The sequence below is a fragment of the Amblyomma americanum genome, chromosome 10 (genome assembly GCF_052857255.1).
Source record: "Amblyomma americanum isolate KBUSLIRL-KWMA chromosome 10, ASM5285725v1, whole genome shotgun sequence".
Lineage (NCBI taxonomy): Eukaryota > Metazoa > Arthropoda > Arachnida > Ixodida > Ixodidae > Amblyomma > Amblyomma americanum.
This window is the reverse complement of record NC_135506.1, coordinates 19222293-19250098: the sequence shown is the minus strand read 5'-3', so window position 1 is coordinate 19250098 and position 27806 is coordinate 19222293. Positions and strand designations below refer to the sequence as shown.

At 44.0% G+C, this 27806-nt stretch overlaps 1 protein-coding gene across 2 annotated transcripts in view; it reads right to left on the bottom strand.

Annotated features, from left to right (window-relative positions):
* Positions 1-10667: 10667 nt before the first annotated feature.
* LOC144106611 (glycine receptor subunit alpha-3-like) overlaps positions 10668-27806 on the bottom strand; it is a 78417-nt gene continuing 61278 nt past the window's right edge. The window contains exons 3-9 of one of the 2 annotated variants that reach the window (XM_077639458.1): positions 24983-25089; positions 23554-23621; positions 21120-21346; positions 19203-19285; positions 17199-17333; positions 16166-16542; positions 10668-14132 (exon numbers count right to left, since the gene is read on the bottom strand). In XM_077639458.1, the coding sequence (XP_077495584.1) occupies positions 13947-14132; positions 16166-16542; positions 17199-17333; positions 19203-19285; positions 21120-21346; positions 23554-23621; positions 24983-25089 (1183 nt within the window). In that variant the 3' untranslated portion in view covers positions 10668-13946. The remainder of the gene's footprint in view (positions 14133-16165; positions 16543-17198; positions 17334-19202; positions 19286-21119; positions 21347-23553; positions 23622-24982; positions 25090-27806) is intronic. The other variant, XM_077639459.1, reaches the window with a different exon arrangement.

The window sequence follows — 27806 nt, the reverse complement described above, 5'->3', positions numbered from 1 at the left end:
GTTCATTTCAGCCCTTTTTTCTTAATTGCTAGACTGCTTTGAAAGCAGTAAGGTTACTCGCTTTAAGAGCAATATGCCGTGCTGCGCGTAATTTGTTTTCAAAAGTTTCAGTCGTTTGCCGGGGCATCCTTCCCTCTTTCTCACATTAACCCTTCACAGTCTGCATACTTACGATTCTTGTTTTACTCAGGCCCCGACTGCTTCGTCTTTTCTAATGCTCTGTTCAATTTGAAGCCGGAGACACACAGTCGTTTGCTTCTAACATAATATCTTCTGGTTTCGCGGCAAAAAACATAATTTTCAGAAAGCCGTTTATTTATATGAAAAGAACGTTGCCGGAAATCTAAATATTTTTAAGAATTTTAATACTTCATTGCTACCAAAAAGTCCCAAATCAGTCGGCACCCTTGAAGAAAATGCTAATTTCAGATGTCGGTTGCATCAGACAGCGAAAACCTGTGACAGCAGCGAACGGAAGATAGGTTAGGCGCACGCGCGCTAAAGGGGAGGGAGGGTGATCCGCATGAAATGAGCGACGGACTGTTTAGTTGCAAAACAACATTTCCCAAATTACCTGGACGATTGCATTGAAATTTGTAGAAAACACTAGCGCGAAGTGGACGTTGATTTCATTCGTATGTTTTTTCTCCCCTCACCCCTTTCCCCCCGTGCAGGGTAGCAAACCGGCTATTCGTCACGTTTATCTCCCTGTCATTTTTCCTCCTCCTCCTGCTCCTCCTCCTCATTTGTTCATTGCGAAGTGTTCCCTCTTACATCCGTGCCGCGTTTAGATCTCCGGTGATCTCCCGCGTGCTCAGGAAGGCACGCGCATCCCACATGCAATCAGGCCTCAATTAATTCCAGGCACCCAGTCTCCACTCCGGCTTGATTAAACGCCACTCAGAGTGGAATTCGTGCTCTGTGCAATGAGATGTGGTTATGTAGAGAACATGGGCACGTGTACGGGAAAAATAATGAAAAAAAATGGGAAAAACGAAACTTTGCTCACCTTGCAGTATACGCGAATAAGTCACTGTCCCGATGGTCTAGAACGTGTTCATTGCTGTTTTTCTTGCCTTTATTTTGATTTGCCCTTGCTGCGGTTGCAAAAGTTCAAGGACCTCTACTACAGATCTGGTCTGAATAATCAGCCACACTGATTCACCTCATACTTTGGTGAGAAGCACATTGGTGAGGCGTTGCATTCTTCGGAGTGTAAAACCTTCCGGCTCCCACCTCTTTATTCAAACACAACGCGGTAGGTATGAGGAGTTAACCAACGCGTCAGCCAGTCCCGTGGCTGCTTGCCGTTCTGCCATCGGCGGAGTGATACGTAAATCAAAGAGTCAAGGTGTATTTTTATTTCCGTGGGCATAATTTGCGGCTATATTGTCTTTGACTGAAACTGGTTATTCATAGAAACCTAAAAAAGTAAATACTACTACTACTACTACTACTACTACTACTACTACTACTACTACTACTACTACTAATAATAATAATAATAATAATAATAATAATAATAATAATAATGATAATGATAATGATAATAATAATAATAATAATAATAATTTATTGCGCCAAACATTAAAAAATGTTTCTCGAAGTTCTTTATAGCACTACAAAAAAACAAAAACACAGGAAGTACACAGGACGGGCGCTGTGTCCTTGTTTTTTTGTAGCGCTATAAAGAACTTCGAGAAACTATGCTTCACCAACTAGCCCCACAACGTGTTTTGTTAATTAAAAAATGTCCCAAAATACATCAATACAATACAAAAAATAAAAGCTAAAGCGAAGCCACCACTGAAATGGCTGAAAGGCACTCCACGCGATGGTTGACTCCGCCTACCTACCGCGTGGAGTTCAAAAAAAGGCGGTAGCCAGGACGTTTAATCCGATTTAATTAGGGCAATCGGCCGCACAGGATAATAATTCGCAGTTTCTAAGATTGACCGGAACGTGTAGTTAGATTCCTCGCGGTAAAAAGACGAGTTCAGATTCCTCTTTAGTGCACCCTTAAGATTATAAATATATGTGCGAGCGGAAATGGTGACTGCCGTCAAACATGGCCACGTCGTCGTCCACAGTGAAGTTGTGGAGAGTAAAACGGCCTCAAATGGCAGAGAGGATCGATGAAAAAAAAACAAAACATGCCTCCTACTTTCATCGCACCCAGTGAAAGCGCCTAGGTATTAAGGGCAGACCACTTAGCGCGGCTGCTGGCTTCTAGACAATGCTTTTAGGAATGCAACAGCGTAAGCGGCTTCCAGCACGCATAGGGGAGAATGTGTGCACGCATAAATAGTTGACGCTGAGCCCTGATTCCGTTCCGACAAAAAGCAAAAATAAAACTGCTGGCAGAGGCAGATCCCAGCCACCTACTTGCACTCCAAACAAAAAGTGGTTCTGCTACTGCTGGAAAAATGGAAATAGAAGCGGGAATCTTGCTATATAGCTCATAGCAGATAGACGACCACCGGTGTGGAAACAAGGATATAGGAGTTAGTTTTAACGGCCCTATCGTTATGATATGAATCGCAGGCTTAAAGGCCTTTAAAAAAGTAGGCGAAGGATTAATGTGTTGAGAGGCCGTACATAATATATATATATATATATATATATATATATATATATATATATATATATATATATATATATATATATATATATATATATATATATATATATATATATATATATATATATATATATATATATATATTTTTTGAGCAGCCTAAAATACTCGAAAACAAAACTGCCTCAGAATTGATAATAACGGGACGAAGTGCCTTCATCACCTATGGTGCTGGCCGTTTCCTTTGCACTAGCTTGCGTTCCCGTTGCAAAATGTATGGCTACACGCATTTATTATTTTCTTTTGAGCGGCGCACATTTCAGCGCGCATAATACTGTCTACCGCTCATCCCTAGCTCACAAGAATTTAATTGGCAGCTTCACAAAACGTTGCGATTGATTGTGACACCAAGTAAAACATGAATGCTGTTTTCAAACCCGCTCGCGCTTCTGTGCTTGCGGCGGTAGTGTGCCTCCGATTGACCTCGTCCGAAACTGTTTCCTCACGGAGCTGTGGAGCATATGTTACAATGGCCACTCTACTTATTTGGTCACCGAGAGGTACGGGATGTTGAGAAGTTCCCCCTTTATTTCTTGCCCAGTGGTCTCAACTCTTACCGCGACGACTTTACATCTTGACTCTCGAAGGAAAACGAAGTCGGCTCAAGATAATCAATAGAGTTTTAGCCGTGCGTACGCAACGGCATAGCGTACGCAAGGAGTTTGCGGGGACGGTAGTGCGCATGCGCAGAACGCAAGCGCAAGCCTTGCGTATTGCGTACATACGCTAGCCAGCGGACTTTGCGTTGCGGCGCTTGCTTGGCTTGCGTGGTTAACGTTGACAAAATGGCAGCGCCCTGCTCGCCCGCTTCGGAATAAATACATGTCGCCGCTGGGTTCTCCGACTCAATAGCTCGCTCAAATGGTGGCGGTTCGCTTTTATTTCGCCTGCTCTTCTTGCCCACACGTAGCGATATAAGCGATAACTAGCCCCTGTTTTTCAGATTATTTGCCGATTTTCAAGCTCCTAGGCCTAACTAACTGCAATGTGTTTTCCTCGTAGCAACGACACCTGGTGAAGCAGTTTTCTATCTTTTGGCCAGTTCTTGCATTTTATTCTGTTTGCATAGTTTTTCATCTGTGAACAAAAAAAGGCTCGCAATCCACTCACCCTGGATTTCAATAATCACAGACGAAATTTTATTCAACCGAGCGTTGATGTGCTTTGACGTCTTGTCGCTAGATGGCGCTACTGTTTACGCGTGCGCGTGAGGGACGCTACAGCACGGCTAACTAAAACTATACTTCGGAGCGGAAAGCGTAACGCACGCAGCGCCGTAGCGCTTTGCGTACGCAAGAACTTGCATACGCAGAGCTAAAACTGTCTAAAAACAGAGGAGGACCAGGACTTCGCCTCAACCAGTCTGTACCATTTTCAGGTAATCCGATCACACACACTTAAACACAGAGATACTGGAGAGACTAAAAGATGCCAAAAGATATACACGGAGAACCGTAGCTCTCCGCATATTTTTCATACAATTTCGATGTGCTTTATGTTTCTTTTCTGCACTGAGCGCAACATGTCGTACAGAGTACGTATCTCTTTCGGCCTCTCTTTGTGTTGTTCATATCGTAAATGCACTTTAAATACTATCGTATGACTGATACCATACCTATATGGGCTCCATATAATATTACGCAAAAACAGGGAGACAAAGTACGCAACTACTGGAATCACAAACGGAATGTTTCGTTCTGAATATAAGCGGCATATAAAATCACACCCATCTTCTTAATTGACCTTTTTTTTGCGGCGAAAAGTGTCGATTTCCATGGAGCTAGAAGTTCCAATTAACTGAGGTTCGCAGGTACCAGTGTTCATTTATATATTTTGTACATATTTCAGTAAGAGCATCACACTACGAAATAATGAGCAAGACGAGTTGGCTAAGAAGGAAGGAGTGCTTTGCGCCAAACGGTAAAGGGAATTCTTGAGCACCATTTTGGGCGTAAACTTTTTTTCAGTTGCGCTTAATTTTAATTTCTCCTAGGAAGCAGGAAGAACAAATTGCAGTAGACGCAGTTCGACACCAGTCCTCTGATTGTGCTCTTTTCAAATGTAATGGAGACGAGATATGCCTTAGGGAACATTTCCAATGAGTTAGCTCTAATAGAGGATAGAAAATAAACCCTTCATACATGTAGAGCAGTCTGCGGCGCATCACATTTCCTCACCGCTCTTCGAAAGGAAAAGAGAGAAAGAAATGATGAGAGGTGAAAAGAAATGTCTCGCATCAAGACGCATAATCATGACAAAAAAAAAGGCGAATACGGGCGCTGGCTCCATACGCCCCGGATTACAATTTCAAAAATCTTCCAGCACGAAGCCATGCCTTGCGGCCCCTGGTAAAGGTGGTAAAAAGTACGGACCGAGTTGCCCGCATACGGATTCAGCAGGAATAATGCATGAGTGCGTAGGAGTGAACGTGGGAGCAGAAAGACATAAGCAATCGGAGTAACCCTTTCCGGGGTCTACCATCCTGGCTTATCACGACATACGCTTTCTATGCGCACGAGTTCAATGCTTATGCGCATGGAATACACATCACCCATTTTTAACCCTCATTAAGCATATTTTCAAAATGCCGTCGACGCTCATCAAAACAGCGACACAGCTTTCATTCAATTCCTATACACCTACGACGTTAGCATATATTATCTTCAAAATTGCACTCAGGTATGTCTAATCTTGTCTAATGTTGTCGCCTCGCCAGTCTTGTCTTGTTTTGCAAGTTTTGCAAGATCGAACGGCATCGGTCTTACTCTTCCGCGTGCTCCGAGTACTTTTATCAATTGATTTTTTTTAAAAGCAGCAACCGAATGGAACGGCCTCACCCACCGTATCGATTCCATAACCTGCCCGTTAACATTTTTTAGTGCTGTAAACTCCTGCATTTCATAAAACACACCCATTATGTAACACCTCAAAAAAGGGGTCGTTAAGGGGGTAGAGCGATCGTATGTGATATGATGCTCTCTTTTATGCGTTGCATATTGCAACCACTCAGTTCAGCCCTTGGGCGCGGCCGGACAGCCACCAAACCACGTGACGTGACGTCACGACAGCCGGAGGAAATGCTGGGCCCCAACTCGCGCGGTCGCGCGCGGCTGCAGCCGCCACCTGACTCCCGCCCTTCCCGCTAGGGGCGCTGCGCTTTGATTGACGTCACGGCATATGTATAAAAGAGCTGCGCTCCTTCGCCGGGACAGTCTTATACCCCTGTCACGCGGGCATTTCGAGGGCCCTCGAACCGATAGTCTATCGACTCAAAGGCGATCGAGCGCTGCTACACGGGCAGTTTCAATGGCGATCGAGTCAATAGCCTATCGAGTCAACGGAGCATCACGGAACTCCATCGAGATATGCAACGCATTCTTGGTTTAACCAGGTTAAGCCTGGCCATTTTTTGATCAGCAAGGCTCGTTGACCAGGAAACTGTAGTAGCTTCATCGACATCGGCAGTAGGACTCAAAATACGCGGAGGACTCATAAATTTATTGTATGCCGAGATTTACAGAAAAACTCAAGCATAAATACGACGACATTTAAGTAGTAAGCCTTAATTGCCCCATTCAGTGAAACCCCTTCAGAGTGTGTGCGTGTGCATGTGTGTGTGATAACACTCAATGGTACCCATAAAACATGGCGTCACTTCCCGTTTAGCTAAAGCCACTTCCGGTATGATGACGTCCCTTGCGGTTCCACTTTCTGCTTTACTCCCAGTCTGATGACATGACTTGCGATTCTGGCGCCACGGTGGCTCAGTAGTTAGGGCGCTCGGCTACTGATCCGGAGTTCCCGGGCTCGAACCCGACCGCGGCGGCTGCGTTTTTATGGAGGCAAAACGCTAAGGCGCCCGTGTGCTGTGCGATGTCAGCGCACGTTAAAGATCCCCAAGTGGTCGAAATTATTCCGGAGCCCGCCACTACGGCACCTCTTCCTTTCTTTCTTTCTTTCTTTCTTTCTTTCTTTCTTTCTTTCTTTCTTTCTTTCTTTCTTTCTTTCTTTCTTTCTTTCTTTCTTTCTTTCTTTCTTTCTTTCTTTCTTCTTTCACTCCCTCCTTGGTCCCTTCCCTTACGGCGCGGTTCAGGTGTCCGCCGATATGTGAGATGGATACTGCGCCATTCCCTTTCCCCAAAAATCAATTTTCACTTTCATTTTGACCACGATAACTTCACAGTGAATGGTCGCGACCATGGCTCGAAACCCACTTTGGAAGAATTTTTTTTCTTAACTGATAATGTCGGTACTGATAACGCCGTCATGAGGTCACGTGGGTTTTCGGCCCGTTTCTCGTGGGTTGTCCGCCAGCGCCGGGTTTTGATGAATCATAAAAGGCTTTCGCTTAATGAGTTCCCCGCTACGCCTTCACCCTTGGCCTTCTTTCGCTGTTGTGTGGGACTTTTTTGCGAAAATTACGCATTTTCTCTGTCCTGATTCCTTTATCGTATAGTCGGTGTACGTAAATCTGCTCTAGAAAATGGTGTGGGTTCAGGGAGTAATCTTTTATTATTTTTAAAGCTTCCGCATTTATTTCTCCGGTTATGGAGGGATTCGCTCGGCTCTGTGTACGAGCGGCAGCCGTCAACATCACAAGCATCAGCGATCACGTGACTACCCCATTTCTGCGGAGCCTCGCAAAAAATTTTTGTCATTACGTGAGGCGGGATGTTGGAAAAAGCTGCTTTGAAGGCCTTTGGAACAGCTCCCAACGGAACATCATGAAATGACAGAAGGGGGGGGGGGGCAACTTGTGTGTCTGCGCAGTAGCAGACGCAGCAGTTGTGGCAAAACCACCAGTGTCGACGTGGCAGAGATGTCCTGTGGAGTCTGCCGAGGCGGAGCGCCGTGCTAGGAACGTTGCGCGTAAGCTGCAACCGCTTACGAACATGCCGCGGGTAGACCAGAACATGAACGCTTACAGGACGCTCCCTGCAAACGAGGAGCTCAACAACATGCTCATGTCCGTGCCAACACATCCCTCGAGCCATAAAGCACTTTGGTAACCCTGCCAAAACGCAATCGCGCAATGATCCTCCGCGCGCGCATTGGCTGCGTATGGCCAGGGGAACGACGGGTGCGGCACGGAATCGCGACGAGTGATGTGTGTGACGGATGCGGTGCAGTGGAAACACTAGAACACCTGCTCCTTCACTGTGCCGCGTTCGCCGATGCTCGTCGCGATATGCTCGCGGCCTATAGGGCGTAGGGCATACTACCGGACTCCATCAAGGCGCTATTGTGGCCGCAGGGCAGTGCGCGCACTCGTGAGCGAACTTTGGTGAGCCTCTGTGCATTCCTCGAACACATGGACTTGACGTCCCGTATGTTCTCCGTGAGGTAGTTACACGCAGTGACCGAACACTCCGCGAGTTCTACCTTGAACGATTAATAACTGGACGCCCCACTCCAGTTGTAACCAACACAGTGCTGTGCGCGTGTGTGATTTAATTCCTCTAAAATGAACTAATCACGCGCACAACCTGGACACATTTCTTATTGTGTAAATAGTTTGTAGATATTACTTCTCCCCTATCCTCTCTTCCTGTCCCCTCATCTCTTTCATTTCATTTCTCCATTCTGCCTGCTGTCCTTCATTTCCGCTGCCCCAGCTCAGGTGCTTCAGTATCGATGGCAGATGCCGGGGCTAGCAAAAATCTTTTCCTTCCTTTTTACTATTATTTTTAATAAAACCACTACCACCACCACACTTTGATGCCTGGAAGCAGCATTGAAAAGAATTGCAACAATTGCAATTGAGTGTTTTGTGTCTCCTGCCTCTTTTTGAAAACATATAGCTTTTCTACGCCATGTAAAGCTGACTTCGCCGTGCCTGGCACAGCCCTATACTGCCCATGCGCCGAAATATTCGGGGACTGCGTAAAAATTATGGGCACGCACACTTCATAAATAAAAAAAACTGGTGTTCAAACCGGGAATTGAACCAGTGCTTCTGGCGTTCGAGACGAGGACGCTTCCTCTCCGCCACGCTGTTTGAACATGGTTAAAGGCGCGTCTGATGAATGCACTGGTATCTTAAAAACAGCAGGGCAGAGATCTTGGCCACTTGGTACATAGTTCTAAGGGAAAATACCAGCGGAAGGACGCAGACACAGAGAGGTACACAGGACGACACTCCCTCTCTGTGTCTGCGTCCTTCCGCTGGTTTTTTCCTTAAAATTTCTTAGAAACGTATCTTCGAGATCTGTACTGAGGCATACACAAGTAATTATGAGCATGTAAATTAGAGATGTTAGAATTAAGCGAGTGCCATGCGTTGCCAGTACAATTCCTCTGAGCTTGGCGTGCAGTTGTAGCGCCATCCTGTAGGCACCCACTGAAACCCCCTTCGCCATGCACGGCGCTGGCTCGGCAGCTGGCGCACGCATCTTCCGAGTCTGTGCCTTCCCTGAATGCTGATGTGCCATCTAAATCAGCGGGTGCTCCACCACGAAGGAATGCTATCGCGTTTCAGTCTTAACTGTCTCCAAGCTTTTGTTTGTGTGTTTGAGGGACGGTTTTATTCATGCTGATATCACTCAGGTGTTGCGACCACAATTCCTTTCCGGTGTATCGAATATGTTGCTTTGTTTTGTACAATTTTGTTTTCCATGCATTTTGGTATTTTATATTTTTAAGTCCCTCCTGGTTCGGCAGTTAGCCTGCAGTAGCCTGTAAAATAAAGAATTAAATAAAAAAACGAATTGAACCATCTTGCTCGCACCATCCGCATTACCGCTATTGTAATAACCATGAAATGTTTATACTTTTTTCCTTTTCATTGTAAACCAGACAAAAACTAAGAGAAATCCGGCTGTCAAGGATGCTTGCTAAAGATGTACCCGCCTCCGTGACCTTTCATCAGGCTGTCTCGAAACCGGAGAAAAACAATCACATCTAAGATCTACCGGGCACTTCATGCCTCAGCTTAGCGCACCTATGTTGACTTAAAGATATCAAGCATTTGTTGCACTTTAATATGTAGTACAGAATCACTCTGATGCCCTCTTCTCTATCTTACAAGTCTCGGCAACCCCTCTATGACGACCGTCATCATCCCTGCTACATGCACTGCGCTACAAATACCTTTAACACGGATCTTCAATCAATTTAGTCAGGCGACAGCTGTAGTCCCATTGTGCCCACAAACTTCGCAATCTGCTCTACCCACCTGATTTACTGCCGCCCCTGCTACAATTACCTTACCCTAGAAAACACCCTGTTTGTCACAGGACCATCGTTTATCTCTTCTGCGCAATGAATTTCTGCGCTGATGTCCATTTTTCTTCTTGTTTTATGTTAGAATACCATTGGCTCTCTTTTATTTCCTCACCCAATCTGATATCTTCCTCTCTCTTATTGACAACCCGGTTTTCTTCCTTTCTTTAGCTCACTGCGTTGCGAGGCATTCTAACTGACACCTCTTCATTATCTACGATGTTTCTTCCCGATACATGCGTGTCAACAATGTAAGGATATCAAGCAATCAAGAACAAGTGTTCACTTTTTTGTAACAATACCTTCCTTTTAAATAACTCAGTTTTACTGTCTTTTATTTATACTGACCTAATTCCTAGTGTGAACCGGCAGTCACCTGGCGAAACCAAGTCAACATCAATCGCTATACTGACCAGGCAGTAAACCGTAGCTTTTGTCGGAGTTTGTTTGCTACGGCTAGTATTTTCTTCACACGTTTTCTCTCCCACCTAACCTTAGTAATTAAAACTACCGCATCGGACCATTGCAGTGCGATTTATGTAGCATTCTTTCCCACCGTCTCCGATGCGCTCACGAAAAGCTAGGAGGAAAAAATAAACTAAGTAAGAAATATTTCTCGCATAATATTGCTGCCGAATAAACGGTTAGAACTATGCAGCACTATAAGGCAAAGCCCAGTTTATCTTCATGGAGCTCCTTGGTTGCAAACAACGGAAGCATGGGCCTTTGCGGCGCGGAGCGCGAGCGCAGTCCTTGTGATGTGTAGTTTCATGGTGTCCGTTTGTATCATCCAGTGAGGCACAAGCGTAAACAAGAAAAAAAGAGCTTTATTTATGACGTATAATAACTGAGCATCTACGGCCAGAGTGGCCTAAAACTGATTTCCGTTCGCACCTGTGCTGTGCTCATGACAGTGAGGTTTGCACAGCCGGGCGTATTTGTGACGTCGAAAGTCATGAGAAATGGTCGCGTACCGGTGTGCGTTTGTTCTAGCGACTACGCGCTGACTCCACTAACAGTGTAAAATCGTTCAAGTTAAAAGCCAAGACCGCGGCATGGACGAGAGGGCCATATTTTGGAGCTTTTGGGCGCAATACGAAACTGAAGCAAGCTCTCTGTTTTTCTCAAGTCCCGGAAAAAATTTGATAGTAGACACTAAACGAGGTTCTGAAGGAGTTATATTAATATTGGTTCTGTACACCATAGCTGTCAAAACTGAACAACTTTTTCAAATTACCATCCCTCATCATCTTAGTAATGTTTAGCGGAAAATATTTTCAAAAGGTAATTTCTTCTGCCTCTCTTAAATGTCATTGGCAGCATATTAATACTATACATTTAAATGCGCCGTGCAAATGAAAACAGGATTGACGTCACTTAAATACGTGCGCAGCACTCCAGCGTCTAATGCAAATTGTATGAGTTAAAGGGTTGAGACGGTCATGTAAGGGTAACTACGGAGTATGTATTCAGCATGTGAAGCGAAACACAACGTATTATCGTTAAGCACCTTGGCGGAACTGACGAAGGTGCAGTAATGTTGCACTGTACGCAGTCGGTGCTGCAACCACAAGGTTTCCACCTGAAGGGCGCTGTGATGTGCTGAATTCTAAACGGATATCAATTCTTAGACATGTCAGCGTCATTTTGAAGCGGATTCAACATGTCCTTCGGTCAGTTAAGGTTAAGAGGGCACTCAGGGAGTAATATTTGAGGTAGGTTGACAGAGAAAGTGTGAAGAAGAATATAAAGGAAAAAATGCATGCTTTGCATCGCGCTTTAAGATATGTGTAAGCTGCAGTCTCATTCAACAGACATCATAAACTTCCCACATTTAGTTAAATTTAGGATACTCTTTAATATTCAGGATTTGAAACGCAATCTTCAAATAAAAATCACTGAAGTCGCTGCTTCGCAGGAGCACCGGTTTAATGCCAGATATTTTTATTGTAGTAGAATTTTCTAGAAGGCATGTTTCTTATAAAAAAGTAAATCTTTGATTTTAGATTTCGCACTGAATTTTTCCATCTGTCTGACTGCGCCTTGTCCGGTCTCTGCACTCTTATCGTATAAAAATTAAATCGTCCCTTTGACATCTTCACTAGATGAGTACTTTTTTTAAATCTTGTGGTTGAGTCTCATTAACGAGAGTTCAGGAAACAGAGGCCACATTAATATTTATGGAAAGCGTGACTTGTGAACACGTAAACAGCAACTTTGCCCACCAAGGGTGCTCGAAAATCGTTGCGCGATCAGCGAGTGCTATTATGTCCTTATTGCTTCTATCATAGTCAAGCAAGCCAAGTGTTAGATCTTGAAAGGGTTTGCTGCGCCGCTACATTTGAAGTGAATAAAAAGAAAGGCAACGATTCGAAGCTAGTGCTCGTTGTAATAATGGTGGGGCCTGAGTAATTTGATGTATGTAAAGCTACAAGTGGTTCTAGCTGGTTTTTCATGTTTAACTTCTTAAAGGAGCGAAAGCCCCAGAACATCCGCGCATGCCCATAAACCACAGATGAATAGTAGTGAAGTCAGCACCCTGACGGCACCATATTTGATTTGTTTTTCATTTCCTTCTTCTTCTCAGTCGCTATTATAAAGAGAATTTTCCCTGCAGTAAAATCAGTTAATAGTTTGCGTCTTGTTTGTCTGTGTAACTTATGCTTCCTTTGTTGTTCATACCTATAAGTAGCGCGTTAATTATATTACTCTGTGTAAACTGTATGCTGGCAAAAAAAAACATGGTGCTCTTAAAGCATGCATGCACACTGACGTCACCTCTTAGGTTCACCTACAGAGCCTGACGACTATGTTACCGCCAAGAATGTCTGCGAGAGCTAAATTTCTAGAATAAGAGCAAGATATCTACAGTAAGTTAAATTGGAAACTCTCACGTACGCAGACGTGCACACACCTTCCCCCCCTTAACCATCAGGCCTTGGTTTCATACAAGCACGGCACGGTCCCTTGTGTACGACAGTCATGGCGATTCCCGCTGAAGCAATAGCTGTGAGCAGTCTGTCCACGTAATCGCTGCGTATACGTCACAACCAATGTCCATGTACACTGCACTCATATTTCACACTTGGAGTCCTTCTAAATTTCTGGGAGGCCTTAAGCAAGCAGCGAAATATTGGGAGCACCCAGTTCCTTATCGTCGCTGTCTTCAATGAAGGCTTTTAAGTCCCCGCTGTCCAACCCTCGTCGCTTCAACTGGTCCACGGTCAGGTTTCTAGCCACAGTTCATTTTTTGCACTCCAATGCTTTGCGAACTAGTGGCCCCTATAAACGTTTCATGCCACATTTGTTCAGCCTCATGATGAAATTGTAGCTCTAGCAAGTGCGCAACGACAACGAAATTTTTCCAGCGTCTTCCAAAGAATTTGGCGTCCTGTAATGTTTACATTGCAAGTGCTAAAACTGTGGCCGAGAGATGTATTTTCTTGATCCCCTGAACATCTGTGTGAAGTTGATCTCGATGGTTGTTCTTCCTTTCTTTAACGCACTGTTTCCGCTGATCGCCCTTCACTGGCGTTTCCGCAAGTAAAAGTCACACTTCGACTTGTTGGGCTTGTCAAGAATAAAGGAGAATGTTCCGTCGCTACGATCACAGAAGAAACTCTATCATGCGTAGTACGTCGTACTCCATCGAAGACGGGATCCTCAGTTACAGCTCTCGTAACTCACATCGAGTCCGGTTTCGCTGGACTAGAGAAATCCCCTTGAAATCTGTGCTAACACAACCGAAACGTTGACAGGAATCCTGGATTTGGCCCAGTTGCTCCAAGAAATAGTGAAGAAGCTGGTGGAAAGTGATGACAACGGTATCACTATTAAACTTCGTCATAAAAAGCCAAGTAGCCTCTCCTGATTTTCAGTTTAGTAGACAGCTCTTCGCTCTGTTCTTCGCATAGGTCCTGCACCCGGCCCTTCATGAGTTAGGTGGTGTCGTCCGCTTGGTGATCTGCCCATGGGCCGAAGGGAATTATTGTCCTCCATGTCCTTGATGTCCTTGTTGGTCGCGTGAAAAGTACTGCTCGCTGAGGGCGCTTGACCGAGAGGCAGTTCATCCTCACACGACAGTACCTCAGGGGTAGTCTAGGTAGACTGACCAGTACACGGTGTTCAGGATGACGAAAGACAGCGGGAAGACTACCCTGGAGATCTTGTCCACAAGCAAGGCGCGGTCACGGCGACGCGGTAGCCCTGTATTTGAGGAGGGTGCTGTCTCAATCTTCTGCGTAGGTGCGCCGTTGGAGAGCCGCCTTGATTCCTTGAATCAGGAAAAGAAGACAAAAGAAGAAGAATGATTACACTAAAGGTTATCTTTATTAGGTCGCAACAAGCGCCGTAATCGTAATCGCTAGCTTTCGCTAAGTTTTTGTCGACACCCTGCATATCGAGAAAATAATTGCATGGTTGCCACTGACGCTTACGTCTTCTAACTTGACCGAGTAATATGAATTCAGCTGCGCTATTTTTTATCCACATTTCTTACCGCGAAAACGTGAAACGGCTGCCCCTGGGTTTCGGAGTCATGTCGCCGGTGTTGCATGCGACATGGTGAGGAGGAAGTATAGAAATAGATAAGTAGCAACTTTGAAACCGCACCGGGGAAGAATCAGGTAAGAACAGGCGAAAAGAGATTAGTAGGGCGCAGCGGTCGCTTGCGAGAGCACTCCCTGCTCGTACGTCATGGCACTACGCCACGCATCTCATTGGGTGAGCTAACGCGACCAGGTTGACCGCATTTATGCAAGCATGGAAGAGAATAGGTGAAAATAATTTCGTAAGGTCCAATGAAAACTTGCAAATGCTACGCTCGTCAAACGTTTTATCGAGGAACCATACCCGTATAGCATTTTTTTTCACTTCCCTTTGATATTTCCTACCTTAAGGTTGAAATTTAGACGACACCCATCCTCGCTTAGTATTATAGCTGTTGCTTATCCATCGCAGTCTCTCATTACAACTCGGTAGACAACATTCCACATTTTATAAACTGCACGAAAAATAAAGGGGATCTCCAAGGGAATAAACATTCGGAAATGAACACATTGCACGGTTCTATTTTTGAGTGCTCATAAATAAACTCTCGCCCCTTGCACCTTGTTTTACTCGGCGTTTTCATAGTATCTTATGCATCGTAGCTTGTCCTTGTAGCATTTAAAGGAGCGAACATTCTTAGGGTAAGATCAAACGCTACAAGCTTCGACTTCTTTAAAGAAAGTGGCTCAGATTGTCCTCCTCTCTGTGGCCAAAGAACCTGCGAGGGCTTAACCGCAGCTCATACATTAGGATAAAATCAACACACAAGCTTCTTTTCAGGAATGGGCCACCTAGACCACAGCTTTCCAGGTGGCACAGATTCAAAGCAGCCTAAGCCGTACTCAACACGTCCCTCCTGGACAAGCACTTGCTTCTGTCTTTTCTAGGCACCCATACTCCCCGGCGCCACGTTGTCTTCGAGTACGAAGTGAAAGTGCATATTTTGAATTAGGAAATAGTACGTTGCAGGTGGCGGCAACACGAGTGTGATTTAAGGTGGGCATGTTCCTCATGGGTTGGTTGTGAGAAGTCTACAGGGTGCATCACCTAACACTTTACACAAGTTTTTAAAATAGGCCTTTTGAGTTAGAAGAGCGCTTTTTTCGGCATAGCATTATGAGCGCTGTAGTATACAAGAAAACAGCTGAGACCTGCTAACTAGTAGGCTGGTTGACGAATATATAATACTTAATTTTTTAACTACTACTTGTAAGCTCCTTATTTATTAAGAGGTATTTAGCACACTGTAACTAATATCCATATAAGATTTTAGAATTTCGGAAACGCTGTCACCCTCAGCGCTGTGGACCAACAAATTTTGGCTATATCTACGAGTTACGGGCACTAGAGCGGTTGCTTTGCCTGCAAGCTTCTGGAAAGAGCATGGATTTTGGCGCGATGTAAGCAAAATTTGTTGGGCCAAAGCGCCGAGGGTAACCACGTTTTCAAAATAGTATGGACTGATGCGCATAATACTTACAGTGGGCTACATGCCTCTCAATCATTAAGCAGTCTAAAAGAAATAGTTAAAAAGTTAACTATTCAGTATTAGTTCAAAAGGCTGCTAGTTACCACGTCTCAGCTGTACTCTTATGTACTACACCCCTTACAATGCTGTGCCGAAAAAAACCGCTCTTCGCAAACTTCTAACTCAAAACGCCTCTTTTTTAAAAATTGTGTAAAATGTTAGGGGAAACTTTTTGTATATTGAAGCATATTGGGTAGGTTAAGGTGACTTTGCAGCAGCGTGCCGCTCACCGTGACCTTCGCGGCGAGGTTGACGGGCCTGGCCTTGCGGTAGACGAGGCTCTCGTCCGTCTCACCCATGAGGATGTTGACGAGCGCGTACTCCATGAGCGAGGCAAAAACAAACACGGTGCAGGAGGACATGAAGATGTCGATGGCCTTGATGTAGGACACCGGGGGCAGAGACTTCTGCGACTGCGCGTGCTGCGTGGACAGGGTGAGCAGGCTGGTGACGCAGAGCGTCACCCTGGCCGGCACAGCCTCGGGCTTGATCCAGAAGGATATCCAGGACATGATGACGATCAGGCAGGTCGGAATGTACGTGTGGAACATGTAGTAGCCGAGCCGGCGCTTCAGTGTGAAGGTCACTTGAATGCAGGTGAAGTTGCCTAGGCGGAAAAAGACGCAAGGATAAAAGTTTATTTCCGCATCTGCTGAGTGTATTAGTGCGTATTGTTCTAAGCTTATGAAAAACGTGGCTTCGTAAATTTGATATCTATGTTGATCATTAAGCATGGTGAGGTAGATGCGCAGTTGTTTTCTTTTTTGCATTGCGCACTATGTATATCCATCTTACTAAACGAAGGTAAGCCTTCTTGTCGAACTGTTGGCAAGCTGCCTGAGGCTTCCCCCATCCTTCTTAACTTCGTGCTTCTAAGAAACCCATATGCCTATCCTTTCCGCACCAAGTATGTGCTAAATTGTTATAACATCCAGAAAAGGGAATGATTTCGTTTCAACAGGCCTGATAGAACGTGGCTTAAACATGGCAGCATTCACGATAAAAGGTGGAGCATGATTCATGAGATTGACGTGAACAGAAATACCGTGGGCGCCATGTTCGTTATTCTGAAATGCTTCTGGTTTCTTACCGTTCAGTGCAATTCGCAGAATATACCCTGACATTGTCTTTTTTTTTTTCAAGTGCTGATTACGACGACGGCTATGGTGCCATACATGTCCTGTATATAGCTCACTGATTTTAAAAATCCTGTCCGCTGTTATAAAATACTTGAGCTATTATTCGATCCTGTTTTTACTATACCTGTAGAGTATACAGTCGTGCAGTCGCTGAGCGCAGTCTCGACCAAGTTGTGCTGTGGCAGCTCGATAGCTTCATCCACCACTAAGGGCACGTTGTCGTCCCAGCTGAACACCAAGTCGTCTGTCGTGTACGACACTGTAAGAGCGAGATTCTCATTAGCATGTCAATCTGGTTTAAACGTTGAACTGCCCCAGAGATTCACGTTGGCATTACTAAGACTGACTTTGAATACAAAGAATTCACCTTACTATATTTCAAGGATAAACCCGTCTGGAAAATTGAAGCTCCTCTTCTTCCGCGCTAAGCGGTAACTTCTGCGTAACCGTTTTTTTTGCATGCAAAATAGTCCTTATTTTTTCACCAGAACCCTTACAAAAATTGTCTATAGACAGTCTATAGACTTCTTAAAGACTCTGTTGCCTTCCTGTATTTATTTTCGTCTATTCATAGCCTATACACTGTCTATAGGCAAAAGTCTACTTAAAGTGTTTGGCCATAAATTTATTGATTGTCTATAGACTTTTATCTAGGGTTTGTCTATAGAGACTCTATATACTTTATAGACAGAAATCTGTGCACAGTCTATGGACTGTCTAAAGAAATATTTGTACGGGAACAAAAATTTCAAGAGAACTCCTCGTCTGATGTAAAAAGGCGAATACGAAATGCAGCCATTACGCATATAACCAACACCTACACAAGCACAGCTTTCCTGGAGATCAGCATCTAGCGCCATCCGTTGCCGGCCACGAACTTAAATGGGAGATCTCAATCTTGATATCGCGAGAACGCTAGAGTGTCCCGAGAGATTCCGCGAGAACAAGGTGATTACCATGGCCACCACATCGCCCTTGATTCAAGCTCTGACCGGGGAAATATTATCCATGCTCACGCCAAACATTTCCTATGGCCGTAGAAAATCAGTGGCATGTACTGCAGAATAAAACTTTTCGCCGTGATTCTGGTTGTTCAGTGTCCCCGGCATTTGGCGGCAGCTGTGAAAACTAGACGGTTTTGTCCAGAATTCCTGCGCTTGTTGCAGAGAAAAGGTTTGGTTTGGTTTATACGGGTTTAACGTCCCAAAGCGACTCAGGCTATGAGAGACGCCGTAGTGTAGGGCTCGGGAAATTTCGACCACCTGGGGTTCTTTAACGTGCACTGACATCGCACAGCACACGGGCCTCCAAAATTTCGCCTCCATCGAAATTCGACCGCCGCGGCCGGGATGGAACCCGCGGCTTTCGGGCCGGCAGCCGAGCGCCATAACCACTGAGCCACAGCGGCGGCTGTGTTGCAGTGAAAAGGGCAATGGAGTGGCTAGAATAGACTAACGCTGTAAAAGCTCTCGAAAGGGTAAGCCGTACTAGTGATTATTATTATTATTATTATTATTATTATTATTATTATTATTATTATTATTATTATTATTATTATTATTATTATTATTATTATTATTATTATTATATTATTATTATTATTATTATTATTATTATTATTATTATTATTATTATTATTATTATTATTATTATTATTATTATTATTAATATTATTATTATTATTATTATTATTATTATTATTATTATAAAAGCCAGACGCGGACAACTACTACGCCCTGGGAATAATACACGACGAGAGAGTGCTCAAATTAATCTACTTCTTAAACAGTCCATTTTATCTGCATAAATGTAACTATGAAGTGCCTTAAAGGAACAACAAATGTGTACAGGCTTAGAGCTCCAATGAAGCAGACGCATTTAGCAAAATCAAAATCTTCCCTTAACGCTTATTGTCCGGTGCATGTCGATGGACATTGCCCGGACAATAAGCGTTTGTGGCCACTCGCTACAGAAAACACATGCATGTGTCTGGCGCATGCTCAGCCACGATATTTTGCGACACCGTCAGTCATTTAATAATAAAATAATATTTATGAGACAAGCACATATGTTTTGAAGGAGGCGAGCAAATAAAAATGCACCAAAGGCATGTAATCTGCATACTCACGGCTTTCGATCTTCATGGTGCACACTTGCGTATCATGTGGGTACGTCTCGAACTTCATCGCGCAGGAAAGTAGTAGCGTGAGCCTGCGCGGGACACAAAAAATAGTGTCGAGTTCTGGATCCTATTTAGGCTTGCGAATCGAAATTAAAGGCCCTCTTTACCGACCACTGCAGCCACATAACCACATATATTTTGTCCCGCTTGGTAAAGTACCGCTTCTTATAACTTTTTGCTTACAGTCCATAATGCGCTGTAAAATTTCTTCCTAAATTATTTGTACGGCGCGGCGTAGGCAGATTTTATTCAGACGTTATCGAAGTGTTGCTATTTCGCGCAACTGCGGCTACACAAAACTATATACTATGTTCCAGCTACCTCGGAGTATTTTAGCCCGTTATACTTATTGGTACGGGCAGGGACACTTTATTTTTCGTTCTTTTTATAGTCCCACAATAATTTTTCTCCCTCTGAGTATTGAAGAGCTGAGCGTGCTCATGCTCATGAAAGCAAAGATGAAGTCAGCGAATGCAAAGGGCCTTTTAAAGAATCCACGACCTAACATTCGCATTAGGTCTACTCCACTCTCTTTTACACAAGCCACTCTTGCCGGCAGCTCCCTTCCATGGTCTTAGAGAACCGCTAGTCAGCCTTTTCAATAATACAAGAATGCAATACGTAGATATGCACTTCCTATCTCTTAAATGTTTTCCATCCCTTGCCTACCTCTTCTAGGGAAACACGTATGCCATTTGAGGTTATCATGAAACTGGACTGATTTTTCCACAACTCCTTAAAGAAACTGTAATCTCTAGCACTAGCAGTGTGTGAACCTTGCTTAGCCTTCCAGGATGCTTCTGGGAGTAAGAATTTTCCATAGCATATTATTGTTTGGTCAAGTATTCAGTGAAATACATAATATAATTTAAAAAAACAGAGTTCAAGTTTCGGCACTGTGCACTTACCATACAATTCTCCAAGGTTGAAATGACTACTAAAATACCAACAAAAAGAAAAATATTCCTTTCAAGTTTGCACAAAAAATGACGCCAAAGTTACCACATAATGCCTAAAGTAAACAGTTGTAAAGATTCTCTCGGGCTGTACTTTGATGCACAGCTTCCAAAGCGAAATTGTAAGATTCTTATAAATATATTAAGGTGGTAAGGTTACAAGATTCATCAATATGAGTGAAATGTAGGCAATTGTTCGCGGCTAAAATTGCAATAAATTGTGACTCGTGCACGTGTTTTGAGGGGAAATAAATTTGAGCTGAATTTCCTTCGCCTGTTTCTCTCTGCTGCTTTGTAGTGTCTATGCATAAACATTGCAGCTCGTATAACTTTATGCAAAAAGAGAGCGTGTGCTATTCCAAGCTTTAAGCGGGTGGCTATGTAAGAATTTTTTACCTACCACTTTCCATTTTTTTCCACGCCCGAACCGTGGCCTCGCCTTTCCTGGAACATTTGATCCTATGATGGCACAATCAATTGTTTCACATTGCAGCATTGGCCGCAGCTGTGTAGTGAAATCAATCTGAACAGTCCAAGCGGGGCTGTCCACTTGGAGTTCTGACCAATGCCTAATAGGCACTCGGGGCATTTAAACCATTCAGCTGGCGGGTTGGCATCACAGTGCGATGTATAAAACTCTTATTTTCTTGGCATTTCGACCAGTTAAGAGAATGTCCTCATGTACTTGTCTCAAGCACAGCATTATGCATAAATATGAATTAAAATACAGCAGTAATTTCATCTGATCCACCGAACCATGGCCTTTCTATGAAATGATAATTAGCTGAATTACGGTGTATATTCTCGTTGCCATGAGATAGAACATCTAAAAGTTGCTATCTAATTTCGTAACGAAAAGCACCAGTAATGCACTGTTCGTTGAGACACACAATGTGCAAACACTCACTTGACCATGTAGAGTATGCTGCCATCCGCGTATAGCCATATGTAGTGGTTTGGTATAGTCATCTCCTGGAACGTGACGCGCTTGGCGTTCTTGAAGAAAGAGTCTGGCCTCCACATCTGGTGCAGCCAGTTCACGGGAAGGAGCCGGTATTTGGACGTCATATTCCGCGGCAGCCGCAGTCTGTGGTCGTGCCATGACTGGGACATGAAGATGTCTGCTACGTAAGTCTGCGTGAAATACATATCCGACCCGGATTTGAGAGAGCAGTCTGCTAGGAATAGCGAATGAAAACAGCTCAAGAATGTACCGTCGCAAGCAAGTAGTCCCAGGCACTTAATTCAACAGCGCCTATTTTATTATTGAGCTCAGGACATGTTATGTACTGAGGAATGCTGTATAACTTAAGGCCTTCCCGACTTTAAACTTAAATTGAAGTTTTAAGTAGACGAGGGAAACATAGTAATCGCTAGCAGCGTTTTACTGCTTTTTCTGCCCAATTTTTCGCTAGACCTAAGGACTTTTTCTCCCTCGGTTCGCTTTTAATCTTCTTACGCTGGATTTGGGGCACAAAGTTTGGACAAGTATGGCAATTTTTTTTTTTCACATGGTAAAGGTCGTACGTTTTTAGCCTCTATATGCCTAGAGGAGCACATTTTGAGTAAATTTTTTAGGTTATAAACACTCAATGCTTTTAGCAAAAATTAGGAGTCCAAAGACTACTGAAAACGAAAAAAAAACGAATATTTTTCTCTCAGATAGATAACCCATTCAAAATAGAACAGCACAGCATGTGCACACGCGTTACCTTCAGCTACTCAGCACATAGAATAGGTGACAACCAGCAGAGAATATTAAATTCAGAATGCTACCAATGAGGCTAATGCAAAGTAGTTATCGCTCATCATTGTGCGAGCACTGTTGACGATTCCTTATTCGCTTTTGTATTGCTTCAATTTTTTATTTTGCTTATCCAGGTTTCTGTGAATCTAGGCGACTTGCTTTTTTTTAATTTCGGGTTTCTACTAATTTGCTGTGCTTATGTAAACGAGCACTCTTTAGAAGCGCCACCAATTTTGATTGATTCGTTAGGCTTCTGCTTCAGCCACAGTTTTAGCAGTGGGACTTTTCCAGGATGTTTTCTCAGTAAATAAAGAAATGAAATAAATACAGTGTGATATTTTTGAATCATACAAACCTGAAGCCGCAAAACCTTTTTTTCTCAAACCGCTAGAGATACATCAGCGCAGTCAGTGCAGGTGGATTATGCAGCAAGGCCGATATTAAGTACCTGGTAGATTGATTTATTGGGATTAAATGTTCAAAGCGACTCAGGCTATAAGAGACGCCGTGGTGGAGGGCTCTGGAAATTTCGACTTCCTGGCCGTGCACTGTTTAAAACAGGCTAACATATCAGCCTTATAATACATAAGCTGACAAGAGTCTCAGTCGTGATCCGGCCAGCGTCACGATCGACTGTGGCCGCACGCTCTCGTCACCTGTAGCGGCAGGCGCACGGTGAGATCCATCGCACCAGCCCCCGGACATCCGGTTCCAGGCAGCGAATAAAACGCACGCTCCCGCTGCCTTCCCCGGCAAACGCGAGGCAATTGCTTCGCCTCATGAATGCGGTGTGCACGGGAAGACCTGGCCTCCATTTCCGGAGTGCAAATGTTTTCTGCCGAAGTTGTAAACCCTGCCTGTCTGGTCGGAAGCCCTTCTTGCGGAGTCTTCTACTTTCAAGGAATGCTCCGTTGAGGTTTTGTAGCTGTCTGGTCCACTCTGTGTGATATTTCCATGTGTAATAAATAGCGTCTGAGTGTGTACGCATTGTTATCATCTCTGCTGCTGTTCCGATCGATCACAAACACCCTCCGTGGATAGCGGGCCCAGACGCTGCATCGGCGGAGTGGGAGTGCGTGGAAGACTGCCCTCATGTCGTCGCAATGCACACCACATTATTGCTGCTGTCTTATTTCCCATGGCGAAGAGACAAACATTTCTATAGTCCGTCGTGTTGTGGAGTTCAAACTGTGCAGGAGTGGTGATAGTCATTCTCAATTCATAAAACGCTGGAACCACCCTAGCGCAGGTGTCAGTCTCGTTCTCGGTTCCGTCTTCAAAAAGTGCTGTCACTTTTTTTCCTTCAACCTCCCTAATAGTTCGAATCTCGCCTGAACTCCTTTCATATGTGTCCCCATTTTCTGCGAATTATCTCATAAAGAAACCTTGCTGCAATAATCACCACAGGAAAACAATGATGACGAATACTTAACCAAGCAAAACCTTTTTCTACGGCAATACGTCTTTAAATGCAATCTATGAAAAAGAGCGCCGAAAAACCAAGGGCACAGAGAGAGGTATCATGCCTTCTTTCTTTTTTTTATCTTTTACGCTCCATACGATCACACGTATACATACACGAAGTGCCTCTTACCATGGAACCCTCGTCGATAGAATCCAGGCTGAGGACGGTGACATGAAACTTCACGGACGTTGCCCTCCCTGCAATAAAAAAATGGACCCATTATAATTATTAGAAGCAAATGTTTATATTTAAGTGCCTGCTAGGGCTACGACACTAGCTGCTAGTGGCCGGAATAAGTCTGCGCAAATATGAAGTACTTCTATCCTGTGTTAGTGATCATGATTTGAAATGAAACAGGTTATGGACATCAACATATGAAATACTTTGAGTCCTGTAATGTTTTACATCAAGCCATCAATGCAACACCCGATTCTCAAAAATAATTTCTTCATATCATAGACACATCGCGAAGCTAACTGAGGTGGCGATGTGCGTATAGATTAATCAAGGGAGCACTGGAACATTAAATGAAGGGGAAGGCTTTAATGAAGGTTTCGGCAACAATTGAAGCTAATCAGAAAAAAATTGGCAGTGGCTTAGCTCGGCTATACCAGGATATATGTAGCGAAAGCTAAGGCATAGCTTGGTTAGCCTTGGTTAACTTTGATTGCAAGTCTAGGTTAGTCTGGTTGTCTGGCTAGTTGTTGTCACGTGGTTGGTCACTGGGTGCGGTGCGACCATTGTGGGAATGCGAGCGCGGCGGAAGTGCGGGTTCGTGGCCAATGCAGCTTTCGCTACAAAACGGCTTTAATGCAGGCATTCTACAAGGACACATTCCGATAAATCCTCGCCAGACCCCACAAGACACATCAGCCTCTTGCAGACGTTTTGAAATGCACTAATTCTGCACCGTAACTGCTACTGGAAGTCAGACAGTATTGCCTGTGCACCCACTATCAGTTTTCGAAAACTGTGCAACATAAGGGATGCTCCGAACAGCCTTTCCAGTTGGCTTCAATCAGCTTCTTGCTTAATGTGGCCAAATACCTCTCAAGTTTCTGGCACTTGGCAGTATTCACAACTTTATTCTGAACACGCATTCTGCCGAGCGTGTATTTAAGTTAGCAGAAGTTGTTCCTTGTTTCTTTTGTAACTTTCAAGTTATAAAGCTTTAAGTCACTTGGCAGACACCCGTGCGAAAGATCATGAAAAAGAAAACACATCTAGAAGAACAGTCTGATTTACGGCTGAAAATTCTTTTCTGTACATTTGTGTGAAGATGCAAATATAACTCAATTTTGATTAATGCTGACTAACCGAACTTTAGATCGGGTTTGCCGAGGACATCAATGCATCTTACTTTTTCTTACTCGATAACACAGTGAACAGCGAATATTTGGTTGTTGTAAAGCATTCGCAGAGCTATAAGCCTTATTATGTTGCAATTATTCAAGTGTTAATGTAATTAAAACGAAGAGGAGTAGCCTCACAATAACTTAGTGGTAGGTAGGTTGGATTAGAAAAAAATTAGCACCCAAGATTTATCATCTCTGCTCACCGTGTTCCCTCGGAGGCGCGAGGTTGTCGTAGTCCTGCGGATTTGCCGGCAAAATGGAGGATATGTCCAGGTTTTCGTCGCTCCCCATGCTGTTCCAGTTTGAGCTGCTGAAAGAGAAAACTTATTAAAGGGGAAAATTTACTAAGTCTTCGGTTAGTTTATACATCGAGGCATTGCATTTTTTGTGTCTGAGAAATCCTCAACGGAGTTTTTTACTGGCGTCAGAAGCAATTCCCAAAAACAATTAAAGAGCCCTAAGTAAATATGCGCTTAAAAGCAAGACGTACGAAAGGTGTTTTAAAGAAGCTTCAGTAAATTTATTAAAGACAAATAAACGTTGCAGAGTGCACGGCAGAAATACAACAAAATCTATTACAGAAAGTGGTAACCTAAAGATGTAGTTTTAAAAAAAAGCCACAACTGCCAACGCGAGGGAATGTTGGGTTGCATAACAGATATGCTTTAAAACGAAACATGCATCTTACAGCCCAAAACAATAAGAATATTGCGGTATCTTAGGTATATTCCGAAGGAATTCTTGCACGGCGTGGAAGACTCAAAGGCATGAAAAACACGCTTTTAAGTTCTGCAGACTGATGCTTCAGGATTTGTGTTTGCGACCAATTGCACTAACTGTGTGCTTCGGGGAGCAAAAAGAAGTTGCTCTGAACGCTGAAATTTCATCTCGGCGTTGAGGCGCCGTTCAAAGGAACGACCGTAGAAATCAGTAAAAAACACTGCTTAGTAATTCGTTAGTAAATTTTGGGTGAAGAAGCAAGCTTTATCCTGTCGTCTGCCAAATACCAGCACAAAATGCAGCCAAAGGGTCAAAAAGGACCGCTTAAGTTATATGTTGTTCTCGGTAAAAATTCATTGCCTCCCTCTTTCTGACTATGCTGAAGTTTGTCCAGCGGGTAAATACTGATTAAAAAGCAGAAAAATTAGATTTGTAAATCTTCACGTAAGTCGATTTAATCTCATGACATTGCTACGGAAACGAACGGGTTGCCATAGTTTTGAAGAGAAAGCATTTCACTTGTGAAATCGAGTAGTGATGGCGACGATTTTTTTCTACTTTGCTCTCTAGCTTCTGAAGCCGCCTTTTCTGTTACAACGATATTTCGTTGAATAAAAATTTACCATATCAGTAAAAAACAAAGTGTATTTGTCCTCATTTCCCGTTTAAATTAAACGTGGAGGTCGAAACATTGATGTTAAAAAAAGTTTTCAACTTAAATTTAGGCCAACGCAGCGAGCAAGCCAAAGAAAAATGACAGATGCAAGATTAAGAGACAGTAAGAGGGATGAGGGCAGAGTGGGTGAGGGTTAATGACATCCTAGTCGAAATCAAGAATAAGATAACAGATTATCATTAAGGGTAATAATAATAATTGGTTTTTGGTGGAAAGGAAATGGCGCAGTATCTGTCTCATATATCGTTGGACACCTGAACCGCGCCGTAAGGGAAGGGATAAAGGAGGGAGCGAAAGAAGAGAGGACCAAATAGGTCCGTAGTGGAGGGCTCCGGAATAATTTCGACCACCTGGGGATCTTTAACGTGCACTGACATCGCACAGCACACGGGCGCTTTAGCGTTTTTCCTCCATAAAAACGCAGCCGCCGCGGTCGGGTTCGAACCCGGGAACTCCGGATCAGTAGTTAAGGGTACCGGACTGGATTTCAGGAGAAGGCCGGCAGAAAATTAGGTCGGTGGATAAATTTAGAAGTTGCCGGGGACAGGGTGTCCGCAGCTGGCACAGGACAGCGTTAATTACAGAGATATAGGAGAGGCTTTTGTCTTGCAGTGGGCGTAGTCAGGCTGGTGATGATGAAGATGGTGCAATTTAAGCCTGGAGTTCCTCCTGCTCATGCCAAATTACCCATTCATATGGTATCTAGAAAAAAAAAACAAATTCCAGTGCTCCTAGCGGTATTTGAACCAACGCTGCCGCAAGGTGATCAGGTTCGTTTTCAACGTCTCACAATGTTCTGCCAGTGCCACAAGAACTGACACAAGTTCGATTGTCCAGTAAGGTTTAGTCTTTGTATCGTGATGATTTATGGGATGCCATTATTACTTAATCATGGACTTTCTGATTATAGAGCTATGAGGGGTAAACATTAAAGAAAAAAACACAAGACGGAACTCTTTTGTTTGTTTTTTCCAAGGCAGCCGACGCGTGCATCAGTCCTAACGGCCTACCACTTAGATATCAGACTATTTGGTGGAGCGAACAGTCGTTACACCCCGTGAGCGCGACGTGCTTGCGTTGAATACGACCTGCAAGACCATCACAGTTTCGCGGCGCATGAAGAGACGATGTATGCGGGAATGAGCAGTCTCAGACAATGACCCATTAGCGGAGAGTCAGCGGATGTAGTTCTTCGCACAAAGGACTCAGTGAGAGAATTGATTCATACTGCGGAAAGAGTCTGGATCGCGGAGACGTCCCGTCTTCCCTGGCCTCTGACATTCCGCAAATCTCGGAGCATTATCACGCGCAGCTCAGACAAAACCGGCCACGCGCTCCTGGTAGTCTGCGAAAAATATTTTGCAGGCTGCGCAGTTGAGCCTGGCAGCGTTTCACAGATGCACGTTTCCCATCAGCGTCTCGTTCCTGCCCGCTATAGTCTCTTCAAGAAAGCAACGGAACTTGCATGCCTCCCTAAGTTAGTTCTAAAACTTTCACTTTGCGCGTAATAGGGCATTCTTACGACTGTTGGCAAGTCAAAACCACCACTGAGAAAAATTAAAGTGTCCAAAAATTTGTATTTTCCTCTCTTCGCCTGCCTGAATTATTTACGTTCTTTTATTCGCGTTTCT